Genomic DNA, 13,437 nt, shown 5'->3' with positions numbered 1-13,437 from the left:
CAGCTTCCTACTTATGTCTACTTATGCACTCCTGTCTTTGTGAAACTTTTCATCAAGCCCGTATGCAAATATAAATTCTTGTTGCTTTGCATTTCAGTGATACTGATCACAATACTGTAATGCTTAGAAGTTTATGAATTATGAGCAGTCGTACACAATTCAGCCCTTACTCTGCCATTTATGTTTTAAATTCCACATTCCTATCCATTCCCAAAAGCCTTTAATTCCCTTGCACAACAAGAATCTATCTACCTCGCTGTTTAAAAATATTCAATGACCCCACTTGCATCACTTTCTGAGGCAGAGTTCCACAATATCTGAGAGAAAAAAATTCCCCTCATATCTCCATCTCCTAAATGACAACACTAATTTTAAAAGAGAGTCCCTTGGTTGTGGATTCATTCAGAAGACTAACTATCCTTTCCACATCTACCGTGTCAAGACCATTCAGGAAAATTTAGATCAAATCTCCCCTCACTTGATAAAACTCTACTGACAGCTAGCCCAACCAGTGCAATCTTTCCTCATTAAGACAGTCTACTTATTTCAGTTATTAACTTTGTAAAGAGACAAGAACTTAATACCAAGCTACTTCATTAGAGCTGTTAGTTAGTACAATTAAACCAAGACAGTGGAATTCTCATGCCACGGAAAGTGGTTGAACCCAAAACGCTGGATATTTCAAGGAGTTGGAGAATATTGTTCGGGCTAAATGAATGAAAGGATATGGGGTGAAACTAGGAACAGGGTACTGAATTGGATGAACAGCCTTGGTCACATATGGCGGAGCAGGCTTGAAGGGCACAATAGCCCAATGCACTTGTTTTCTTTGTTTCTATTTACTGTTTTCCTTTTAAATGTTTTATTTTGGCTTTGTGGTAGTTAGTCTTACAGCACAGAAACCAATCCTTTCGTCCAACTAGTTCACACCAACCAAGTTCCCAAAGTAAACTAGCCCCACTTACTTATGTTTGGCTCATATGCCTCCAAAGCTTTCATTCATGTACTTATCCAAATATCTTTTCAATGTTGTAACTGTACCTGATTCCAGCACTTCCTCTGGCAGTTCATTCCACATACCAACTCGGCTTTTTTAAAAAAAAAAGTTACCCCTTGTGTTTTTAAAGGCTTTCTCCTCTCATATTAAAGACGTGCCCCCAGTTTTGAATTCACCCACTATAGGGAAAAGGCCCTTGCAGTTCACCTTATCTGTGCCCTTCATGGTCTTACAAACATCAAAAAGGTCACCCCTCAACCATCCATGCCCCAGTGAAAGAAGTCCGAACCTATCCAGCCTGTTTTTATAACTTAAACCCTCCATTCCCGTTAACATCCTGGTATATATTTTCTGAACCCTCGCCAATTTAAAACTCTCCTTCCTATAACAGGGTCACCAGAACAGCACACAGTACTCCAGAAGAGGCCTCACCAACATCCATAAGACACTGGAACAGAGATTAGGCCATTCAGCCAATCGAGAATGCTCTGCCATCCAATCATGGCTGATAAATTTCTCAACCCCATTCTCCTGCTTTCTCTCTGTAACCCTTGATCCTCTTGATACTCAAGAACCTATCTATCTCTGTCTTAAATATAGAGGAACCTCCATTATTTTATTCGGATAATTGATTATTTGGATAATCAATTTGATCTTAAACAAGGGAAGCCATATGATTTAATTTACCGGAGAGCTTGTTTAAATCTATAATTTTGAGGAAGCTGCTATTTTAAAAAAAACTCCTCTTTGCATTTTGCAAATTGCAGGTTAAACTGAGAAGGACTAAACCATTGCATCAATATATGAAATCCCAGCATGAAGCAAGGTCCTGAACAGCTTCTACCATCACAAGAGTATTTATCAGTTTCTACTGAGCTCAGTGTCGTGATAGAAAGATAGAAGCACCGCCTCATGCATGTGTTTATTTTCTCTGCCATTTCTTTTCATGAATTGACAGGAATAAAGCAAAGGGCTATGTAACTGATCCTTATGTTAAAAATTCCAGATGCTGTTGCTTGAGTTTCTTGTGTATCTTTGTTTTTGCCAGTGTTTTCACATGTTCTTCAGTACAGGTAATCCAAATACACTTACCTCTTTGATGTAATGTTTTTATGGGACCTTGAGATCTTATTCAGATAATTGGAAATTCAGATAATTGATATTTGGATAATCGAGGTTCCCCTGTATACTCTGATGTCCTGTCCAATCTCAACATGACGTCCTATACTCAGATGTCTCAGTAGTGAAGGCAATCATATTAAATGCCTTATTCATCACCCTGTCAACCTGTGGTGCAAATTTCAAAGAATTATGTACATGAACCCCAGGCAAGTCTGCTCTCCAAAGCTATCCAGGGCCCTACCATTAACTGTATAAGTCTTGCCCTTGTTTGTTTTACCAAAATGCATTACCTCATGTTTATCCAAATTAAGCTCCCATCTGCCACTCTTCAGCCCGTTGACCCAATTGATCAAGATCTCTGTAATCTTAGATAACCTTCTTCACCATCCACTATATCACCAATTCTGATGTTATCCACAATCTTATTTACCATGCTTCCTATATTCTCACCCAAAGTGTTTTTTTATAAATGACAGACAAAAGTGGAACATCCTTCCTGGTGGAAGGCTTTTGCCCGAAACGTTGATTTTCCTGCTCCTCAGGTGCTGCCTGACCTGCTGTCCAGCACCTCAATCGTGACACTAATCTCCAGCATCTGCAGTCCACACCTGCTCCTAAACGTGGAATATCGCTGGTCACAGGTCTCCAGTCGGTAAAACAACCCTCCACCGCCATCCTGTCTCCTATTGCCAAGCTCACCCTGAATCCCATGTGTCGAGAGTGTGGTGCTAATCAGTCCTTGCCTGTTCAGCTGCATGTAAATCGTATTTCTCAGAATCGTGGAGTTTGATGACGGTCTAAATAATAGAGATGAATTTGAGTCAGTGGAGCTGAGCAAGGGAATTCCAAAGGGTTGGCAGGACGGCTACATATGTAATTGATAACAGTGAGACACAACGAGGGATTAGAGTCAATAGAATTTGAGTTTTCATTGGGCTGTTAAGGGTGAATAAAGTTGCAGACAGTGGGAAAGGCATGGCTGTGAAGAGAATGAAATAAGATAATGGTTCACATTCGAGGAGTTAGTTTGTTTTTGAGTCAGATGATCATAGGCTAAAGGATTTAGGATCTTAGTAATGTAGTTTGTTGTTTTAGGGCTTTGTACTTTGGAAATAGAGAGTTCAGATTTTTCGGGTGAGAGGTTAAGCTGATTCCCTGCTTACCTTTTTCAGAATAATGCAAATGGTAATATTTATGGCAAGTGGCCCCTCTAGTGTCCTGGCCAAAGCAAATTAATTTCTGTCCTTTCAGGTTGTCAGACTTTGGCACAAACCACTAATTTATATCCAATGAGACAGCTGTGATTAGGCTTCAGTGTAATTCAGTGGCTGTAAAATACTTGGAATTGTTTTAGGATTTGAAGACAGTGTAGAAATAGAACTTTGATCATTTTTCAAAAGTAGAAAATAAGATGGAAGTTTGAGTCTAATTAAGAAAGTCAAACTCCATGTCTGCCCTCATTTAGCAAAATATAATGGGAGACATTTTCTTTGGTTAATCCTTGATGAATTCTGATATTCTGAATCTATTTTGCCCGGATTATCCTAACAAAGGAAGCTAAAACAGTTGGTTTGAACAGTTGTAGCTTTGGGTTTGAGGCACATCAGTGACTGTCACTCAAACATGCCAAGTACTGAAAGTGCACAGTTTTTCACTGCAACAGCTGGTGGTTCAGGGATAAGGGCTAGGGAACCCTGAGGGAGAAAATTAAACTGGCACCTCAATTTTTTACACTGCAGGAAGTTACTATTCTGTCATTGTAGCTCCCTCCAGAGTAAACAAAGAAATCCAAATACATTTTTTCACCTGTTTCTTCACAATTGATACTAGCAAGATTTAATTTCTTATTTTGTCTGATTTTCTTTGAAAGAGTTTTTTTAAAGAGTGGCATTAATGGCTGACCAGTAAAACGGTAGAAATTAAATTGTATGTTTTTTTACTTGGTGATATCAGCAAATAAACTTATAGTGTTGGGTTCTAGTTTGGTGTTCTACAGTTTATAAATGATGTAGCTAAACCTTGCAAACTAGTCAACTGTCAATAGTAAAGCCTTTCACCTGCAGCTTGTGTGATTGTTTATTTGTCACCTCATGTTTATTAAAGTTAGTTCATTTCTAGGCTATTTTTATTAATGTCTCTTTACGTAAGGGAAAGGAATATTTCATTCTTATCATATACTTTGATGGATGTGAAGTTAAACTGCTGTACTTTTTCTCTTTTTGCCAGTCTACCTCACTTCCCAGACATTCAGGAATTCAATCTGAAGACCAAACAAATTAACATTTGATTGACTGTTCCTAGTTCCACACCTGAAATAAAATAACTGAATAAAAATCACCATGTACTTGCAGAATGCATTCTCTCTGTGCATCTTTTTAATAGAGATTTTACTAAATAATTGGTGTTTATTAATTATTATTTGCAGACGCTTCGCACGTGAAGATACAAGTTCCGATTGCACTATTTTGCACTGTGGCACTGTCTGATTCTTGCCCTTGAATCCTCTGTGCATCGTGTTTCTCATTTCTTTTGTTTTTACCCTTGTTTCCCTCTCCTGTCTCCCTGAATAACCTTGTAGACTGAAGCCTGTCAACAATGGTGCAGCCTCCTCCGAACAATGCAGTTGTCAATCTCTTGTAATAAGGATGTAAATTTGATTTCCTATTCATACTGTAGACAATATTACGTACTGTTGCACTCTTTAAAAAATGTTAAAATCTGCATCAGTCCTTGTTATTGTGCTGAGTCCTTTTATTTTTGGTCTGTTTCAAATTTACAAATCGTAAAATGCTTGGGATAATATCAATAAGTAAAGGCCTTTGAGTTCTGGCAGTAATCATGAATACTATGGCTAAAGACATTTTCTAGATTTGCTTTAGCGCATGCCATAGAAAAACAGCTTCTAAAATGATAGCTCTGATATCTTATGCATATAATATTTTGCTTTTCAGAGGTCTGAAATTGTGGGTAGTCTAGCATGAAAGCACAGATGTGGGTATGCATAATTCCATAATGTATGTAAACTGCTGTGCAGTCTTCTATTCTCTGTAGTTTGTGTGAGAATTTATGGAAATCCCAATGACTAAAAATAATATCTTAACACAAGTGGGGGGAAAAAGTCATAATTGAATACTACACCATGTAAGAAAATGGACACATTAGGCAAATGTAATCTGATCGAGTTGGTGCAAAATGGCAGGTGTAACATTGCTTTTGTCGCCATCTATTTTTCACATTAAGATTTCTTGTGACTAAGCCAGCGATTTATGTGATGGTTGTTACTTTGCAACGGTTCTCGGGACATAGAATCAGGAATCGTTTTGCTAACAACTAGTTCTTTTCATGCAGATGTGTGAACATTTTCCTTTTATTAACTGGGAATGTGCAATGAAAGGAGTTATTTGAAAATATTACTGTGTGCCTTTCAAACCATTGAGTTATTGGTTGGAAGATATTGATAAGTAAAATAATCTTTTTGAGAATAAATTTATGTTCAAATATTTGTTCTTTCTAATAGAATTTCTCCAAGATACCAAGCAAAACTGGCATAGATGTCGACTCCTACAGATCCCTCTGGTGGGATGCCCCACCCTGGACCTTCACCAGGCCCAGGTCCATCTCCTGGGCCTATTCTTGGCCCAAGCCCAGGACCGGGACCCTCGCCAGGTTCAGTACATAGTATGATGGGCCCGAGTCCAGGACCGTCAAACGTGACCCATTCAATACCACCCCAGGGTCCGAATGAGTACCAGCAGGACAGCATGCATCAGATGCACAAGGTAACAATGTTGAAGTAAACTCAAAACTATTAGCTGTGAAATATGTACTAAAACACATAGTATGAGTGATAATTTAAAGCAAATCAATTCCGATAAAGGATTGCATTCCTTGTTTAAACCAAGATTTTCGCTCTTGATTTTGCCAAACCTGTGGTATTTCCAGAATTCTCTGTTCTTATTTGCAAATTTTTGTATTTGTGTTCATTTGTAACTTTTTAGCTTTAGTTGTTGATTTATCTGGGTATGTCATAATATAGATTATTGCAGATATTTTGAACAGATATTTTTAACTTAAAAGTTAAAAAAAAATTCTTTCACATATGGCCCTGGAGCTTTTCCAAGGTTGGGATCTTTTGCAGTGTAATTCATCTGAAATTAATTAAACTATCAAAATCAAGGAACTTCAAATGGAAGTTATATTGATTTAAAGCATTTATGTGATTGTATTTTAAAATAATGCAGACACTTGAATAACGAATGAAGGACACCTTAAGGGTTAGACATAATAAACACAGATAAGGACAGTGCAAAGGTATTAAGTAACTATTTGACATTGGTCTTTGTCCAAAGAGACTAACATGATGGACATTGTCTATTTTCTACTTTCTTCTTCTAATATTAAGTCACTTTAAATTGGAAATGTAGAAACATGGAAAATGTGCATAGAGCAGGCTATTTGACCCATCAAGCCTGCTCTACAATACAATATGATCGTGGCAGATCATCCAAATTGGAATGTTCCACATTCTGCCCATACACATAAGGAATTCATCCAACTTGTTCTTGAAAACATTGAGAGTTTAGGCTTCAGTTGCTTTTTGTGGAAGAGCATTATAATTGCAGAATGACATACCCAGTCCTGCTCTCAAATCCTCTCGCTATGAAGGCCAAAGAGCTATTTGTCTTTTTCACTGCCTGCTGCACCTGCATGCTTGCTTTCAGCAACTGGTGTACAAGGGCAATCACATCTCATTGCATCCCTGTTTTTCAAAATCTATTGCAATTCAGATAATCAACCTTCGTGATGTTGCCATCGAAGTGGATAACCATACGTTCATCCATGTTATACTTCATCTGCCTTGCATTTGTCTACTGACTCAAATTGTCCAAATTAGTGAAACATCTCTGCACCCTCCTCGCAGTTCACCCTCCCGCCTAGCTATATTGTCTGCAAACTTGGAGACATCACATTTAGTTTCTTCATCTAAATCATTAATACATATATTGCGAATAGCGGTGGTTCAAGCATTGATCCCTGTGGTACTCCAGGTCACTGGCTACCACTTGGAAAACGGCCTGTTTATTCCTGCACTTGGTTTCCTATTTGCCAGCTAGTTCTCTATTCTTGCCAGTACACTGTCCCCATTCCGATGTAGTTTAATTTTACGTGCTAATCTCTTAAGCAGATGTTACTGAAAGCCCTCTGAAAGTCCAAGTAACCAATATCCACGGGCTTCCTTTTGATCAACTCTCCTAGCATCCTTGACAAATTCCAGTAGATTTTTCTAGCATGGTTTCCTTTATCAATAATCCACGTTGACTGTCTGATCCTGTCACTTTTCAAAGTACTCTGCTGATAAATCTTTTGTAATGAACTCTAGCATTTTTCCTCCTATTGATGTCAAGTCTTCCTATTTTCTCTACCTCTATTTTAAATAGTGGGTTTATATTTGCTTTCCTCAAATCTATAGAAACTATTTCTGAGTCTATAAAATCTTGAAAGATGACAACCTTTGCACTCAATATTTCTCAGGCCACTTCCTTAAGTATTCTGGGAATTTATCAACCATTAATCCCATTAATTTCCTCAACAGCACTTCCCTACTTATTAAGATTCTTCAGTTCCTCCCTATCGCTAGACCTTGTGTTTTTCAACATCTTTTTGATGTTATTTGTGTCCCCCTTTGTGAAGATGAAACCAAAATATGTGTTTTATTGATCTGTCACCTCTTCGATCTTATAAGTTCCTCTATGTCTGACCTAAGGGACCTACATTTTGTCTTAATTATTTTTCTTCATGTTCAAACTGATTGCAAAGGTTTCTATAGGTGTGTTCCCCATAAGTTTACTATTATACTCAGTTTATTCCCCCTCTTAATCTATCCCTTTATCTTCCTTTTGTCAAAATTTAAACTGCTCCCAATTCTCAGTTCTGCTCTCATTGGCAAATTTGTACACCCTTTTCTTGAATCTAATATTATCTCTAACTTCCTTCATTAGCCACGGTCAGGCCACCTTTCCTGTGTTATTTTTGTGCCAGACAGGTCTGAACAATTGTATCTCTCCTCTATGCAGTCTTTAAATGTTTGTCATTGTCTAGCCATCGCCATTCCTTTTAAGTAATGTTGATAATCTATCATAACCAGCTCCCACCTCATACTGTCATAGATTCCTCTTTTTAGATTCAAGACCCTAGTCTTAAAATCAACTACATCGCTCTGCATCTTAAGGATGAATTCTGTCAATTATAATTGTTGTACCCCAAGAGGCTTTGCACAGCTAGATTTCTAATTATTCCTTTCTCATTATGCAATACCCATTCTAGGGTGACCTGTCAATGAGTTAGTTTTCAGGATCAATACATTGAGGCACTATCTCATACACACTCCAGAAATTCCTTCTCTGTGGTATTGTTAATGTTTTGATTTTCCCAATCTATATTCACATTAAATTCGCCCGTAATTACAGCTGTACCTTTATTGTTTGTGTTTCTAATTTCCTGTTTAATGCCTTACCCTGTAGATACTACTATAGTTTGGGGGGCCTATACACAACCCCCACTATTGTTTCCTGTCCTTTGATGTTTCTAAGTTCTACCCAAACAGATTCCACTTCAGCAGAGCTAATATCCCTCCTCACTATTAAACTGATGGACTGTTTAAACAGTAGTGTTACCCAATCTCCTTATCGTCTTTGTTCACCTTTTTGAAAAAAGTGAATAGTCTTGCATATTAGGTTCCCCTGGGCCACCCTACAACCACATCTCTTTAATTCCAATTATTATCATATTCCTTTACATCTATTTGCAAAACTAACTGATCTATTTTATTGCAAATTCTCTGTGCATTAAGGCACAAGGTCTTTTCTAATAATTTTATTTCTACTTGCACTATTTTGTACTGTGACACTGTTTGATTCTTGCCCTTGAAAAAGTGATGTGCAGCGAATTCTTTTTTTTTAATTGTTTCTCTCTCTTCTCTCCCTGAACTTTCCAATCCTGCACCCTTTCAGTTTAAACCCTCCCCAGTTGCATGAGCAAAGAAATCCCCATATCTATCAATTCTGGTCCTGCCCAGATGTAACTCATTCAACTTCTACTGGTCCCATTTTCTCAGAACTAATATCAATGTCGCAGGAATCTGAACCCCTCTCTCTTGCTTCATTTCTCCAGCCCTTATTCAACCGATATATCCTGCTGGTTCTACTCTGACTAGCACGTGGCTCTGATAACAATCCTGAGATCACTACCTTTTGACATTTTCTACTTTTAGCTTGTTTCTTAACTCCCTATACTCTGCTTTAGGTTCTTATCTTTTTTTTTTGTCGTTGGTGTTTTTATGTACTATGACCATTAGCTGTTTGCCCTATCACATCAGAATGTCCTTTAACTGCTCCGAGATATCTCTGACCCTAGTGTCTGTGAGGCTACATGCCTGGAGTCTTGTTTGCAGCCACAGAAACGTCTATCTACTTCCCTTATGATTGAATCCCTTGTTATTGTAATCTTCCCATACTTATTCCTCCTCCCCTTGCAGCAGAGCCCAACCGTATGCAATGAGATTGGCCATTGTTAATTACCTCTGAGAGGTATCTCCGCCGCCCCCCCACCACTATCCAAAAAAATATGTAAAGCAGAATATCAGTTTTGCAGAGGAACGGCCTTGGGATACTCCTGCCCTACCTGTCTAGTCCACTTGCTTTGCCCATCTGTCATCCATTTCCTCCTTGCCTGTGAATCTGATCCCGCGGAGTGACCACCACTCTGTATGTGCTATCCATGATAGATGCAGGCTTCAGATTCTCCAGCTCCACTCCAGTTCTGAAGCTCAGTTTGGCCCCTTGAAGCTGCTCTGCCATTCAATAGGATCACAGCTAATCCAATACTCTTCACAGCTACTTTTCTGCATTTTCCCTGTTAACTTTCATTCACCTACTGATCAAGAAACTATCTATCTATATCAGAATTCACTGTACGCTAGGACTCTGCTCCCACAGCTTTGTGACAAGGAGTTCTAAAGACACTCAACCCTCAGAAAAAAATCTTCCTCATGTCAGTCTTATATTTGTACCTTCAATTCTGACACAATGCCCTCTGGCCCTGCAATAAGGGGAACAGCCGCTCACATTTACCCTGTCAAACAACTTAAAATTCTAACTCTTCTAGGAGCAGTAGCTGGAGATTCTTCCTGTCCACATTCTGGTCCCAGGGGCACTAGAACTGTGGCTGACTTTCCACATAGAGCAGGAGAAGAACACCTCAAGCTCAGCTCCTCTCACTTACCCTCTTAAATTAAACCCCTTTCCTGCCTTTACAATTAAAATACACATTACAGGGCCTTTCTCTGGGCCTCTGCACCATCCCTTACAAACAATAAATCCAAAATAAAGATTTTAGAAAATTATAAGTGATAAAAATAGCATAAAGACTCCCGAATCAGCTGCTTGCTCTGGCCCTGCTTCAGTTTTTGACATTCTTCCCAGACTGCTTAACTCCAGGGCTGAGCAAAGCTTCTTGCTCTTCATTTGCATAAATGCTTTGGATCTTGGAATAAGATAGAACATTTCTGAACTTGTAGATCTCACTAAATCAGGAAATTTTGGGACATGCAACCAGGTACAGGAAGATACAAACTGTCAGAATGGGTGCGTTGTTAGCAAATTAGCTTTAGTAACATTAAACAAGTGGTGTTACAGGTTGATAAAAGGATGAGTTCACATACCTTTTGAAAAGAAATATAGGTGGAGGGATCATAAATCGCAAATAATGATTTGTTTAAAAATGCAAGTATCACCATCAGTGGTACTTGTTTTTGTCCTTGAAGAAATCTATGCCCAAAGGTTAATCAGTTTTGCGACATAAATTTTTCTTTTTCTGATGCCTGTTGGAATCTGGTTTCAATTCAAAGGGATCTACAGACATCCAGCAACAATAATGCAATCAAGCAAGGTAAGCAGCCAGTCGTGTTGAGGTATTCTGACAGCACACCAAGAAGTCAAATCTTACATTTCAGTCAAAACTTTATGGAGAGTAAAAGAAATTATCTGGCCTATGCTTGTGATTTTCTTAAATGTGCATTGGTAAAATAATTTCAGGTTTGACTTTTTTAAGCATCATAGAGAAATTTGACATTCCACATATATAAAATCAGTTTTCAGGGCGAGCAAGGCTACAGAGCAATAATTATTAACTTAGTGAAGTGTTTAAAAATCTAGTTAAATCTCATTCAACCAGTTGTCATTTTTTGAAGGACTTCTACAATGAGACTAATAGCCATTCTTCTTTAAAAGCAGCATTTTAGAATCACATGTTATGTGCTCCTTATCAAATGAAGCATAGTAGCTTAAAAAAAAGTTTCGCAAGTTTTATAGAAATTGAGCAAGAGTAGAATATTTCTTGTGGCTAAAGAACATCAATTATATATTTGAGTGAACTGACAGCATAAGTTTTCCATTAACCATTTTCTTCAGACTCAGCCAACCTAAACTGATTAAAAGTGTTATTTACTCCAGATTTAGAGTATTTTCTGCATGACGAACGAAAAGCAATTGTCTAAAAGGTGCCTATTAACTTCCATTTGTGATGAATGAATCAATTGTAGCAGTTATGTTATTGAACTCATTATTCAGCAACCTGGCTTAGTGATTCAGAGATTAAAAACAGTAAATGCCACAGAAACTCAGCAAGCTTGGCATCACCTGTGGGAAATGAAACAGTTAACAAATTAGCTTGACAACCTTTTCTGTACTGATTCACAAACAGTTCAAATCATACCACAGCAGCTGGGGAACATAAATATAAAAACTGATATACATAATGGTGACTAAAAGTACCAGGTTAAATGAGAATCTGTCTGGTTCACCTGATGCCGTGATGGGGACTGTCATAGCTCCTTACTTGATCTTGTCTGTATGTGACTCTAAACAGATAGCAATGTAGTTGACTCTTAGCTGTCCTCTGATATTGCATAGCAAGCCACTTGAGTCTATCAAATCACTATGAAAAGTTGAATAATATCAGATGTGTACCCCTTGCTTGGACTGTGATTTCAGACACAAGAAAGGCACACCAATTCCAAAATAACCCTGCAAAGTCTTTATCACTAACATCTGGAGACTGTTGTCACACAGATTAGACCAGCAACAGCCAAACATAACTGTAATTTTCAGTATAGTTTCATCTGATGCTCCTGATTTTTCGGCACTCTTTCACCAACAGAACAGTTGCACTAGCAGTTATGATACAGTTGGGTAGGAATGGCCATGAAATCTCTCAACATTGAGTCCTCCAACTGATTATCACCTAGTGCCCTCCCTGAGCTGATGAATCATTAGTCCTCCAATTTGAACATTCCTTGAAGAAACACTGAAGGTAGCAAGGACACGGTATATTTTGATTGGAGACTTCATTGTTGGGTACCAAGAGTGGTTCAGTTGCAACAGAAAGTGATTGAGCCCAGAAAGGCATAGATTTTTTGACTGTGCCTGTAACTGGCTGTTAGACAACCAGACTGAGGGAAAAACCTACTATTATCATTCTTCCAAATATACTTGAAGATGTACCTGTTAACAAAGTGGAGTCTTCACTTGAGAATATTTTGCACTGTGGTGTGCTATACTATACAACCATCAAGAGAGTTGTGACACGTTCACAATAGATCCGGTAGTTCACAGTTAGGCCTCCAAGAGATGCTGTGGGGTGATCCACTACAGCAATGTATCTCAATGTAATTATTAACCTTGTGACCTAACATATCATTTAGTGTAGCAATTTAGGAAAATTGACAAAGCGACCGATATTGATATTAAAACCAAGTTTTTGTACTACAACTTCTGAAATAACCTACTATATTTTGAGAAATATTTCATAGCTTAACGTACTGACCTGAATGTCATTTTTAAATATGTATAATGAAAAATGCCTGCAGACGATTCCTCCCTGCATTTATGAAGCTTGGATTTAATAGTTCAGTATATTTTTGCCAAGCAATTTTTTTTTCCCTGTTGATTCTGTTCATGGCAGGATTGTTTAAACTGCGTGACAGTATTGCAATATCTAGGTTCTTGTGGTGCTATCAACACACAAGTCTAAATGGAATAGAAATCAATGTATTCCAACTGGGAACACTGATTACTCAATGCTTTCTTTCTCCCGACAGTACGCACATAGAAGTTTGGGCATGAGAGTCTGAAAAAAAATTGGGCAAATTCTATAAGTGCTTTCACCCTGCTCCTTCCACTTGGAATGCACGACTGTTATATTTCTAAAAATGAGAGATTTATCTCCTCTTGATTCCTATCCTGGCAAGGTGTTGTGCTTAG

The 13,437-nt window shown here is 38.1% G+C and overlaps 1 protein-coding gene across 6 annotated transcripts in view; it reads left to right on the top strand.

Moving 5' to 3' along the window:
- smarca2 (SWI/SNF related BAF chromatin remodeling complex subunit ATPase 2) overlaps positions 1 to 13,437 on the top strand; it is a 133,943-nt gene that overhangs the window by 15,598 nt on the left and 104,908 nt on the right. For all 6 annotated transcript variants that reach the window (XM_072590663.1, XM_072590682.1, XM_072590672.1 and 3 more), the window contains exon 2: positions 5,637 to 5,898. In XM_072590663.1, the coding sequence (XP_072446764.1) occupies positions 5,671 to 5,898 (228 nt within the window). In that variant the 5' untranslated portion in view covers positions 5,637 to 5,670. The remainder of the gene's footprint in view (positions 1 to 5,636; positions 5,899 to 13,437) is intronic.

This window comes from Chiloscyllium punctatum, chromosome 2 (genome assembly GCF_047496795.1).
Source record: "Chiloscyllium punctatum isolate Juve2018m chromosome 2, sChiPun1.3, whole genome shotgun sequence".
NCBI lineage: Eukaryota > Metazoa > Chordata > Chondrichthyes > Orectolobiformes > Hemiscylliidae > Chiloscyllium > Chiloscyllium punctatum.
Note: the sequence above shows the minus strand (reverse complement) of the source record. Positions and strands in the feature narration are given on the sequence as shown.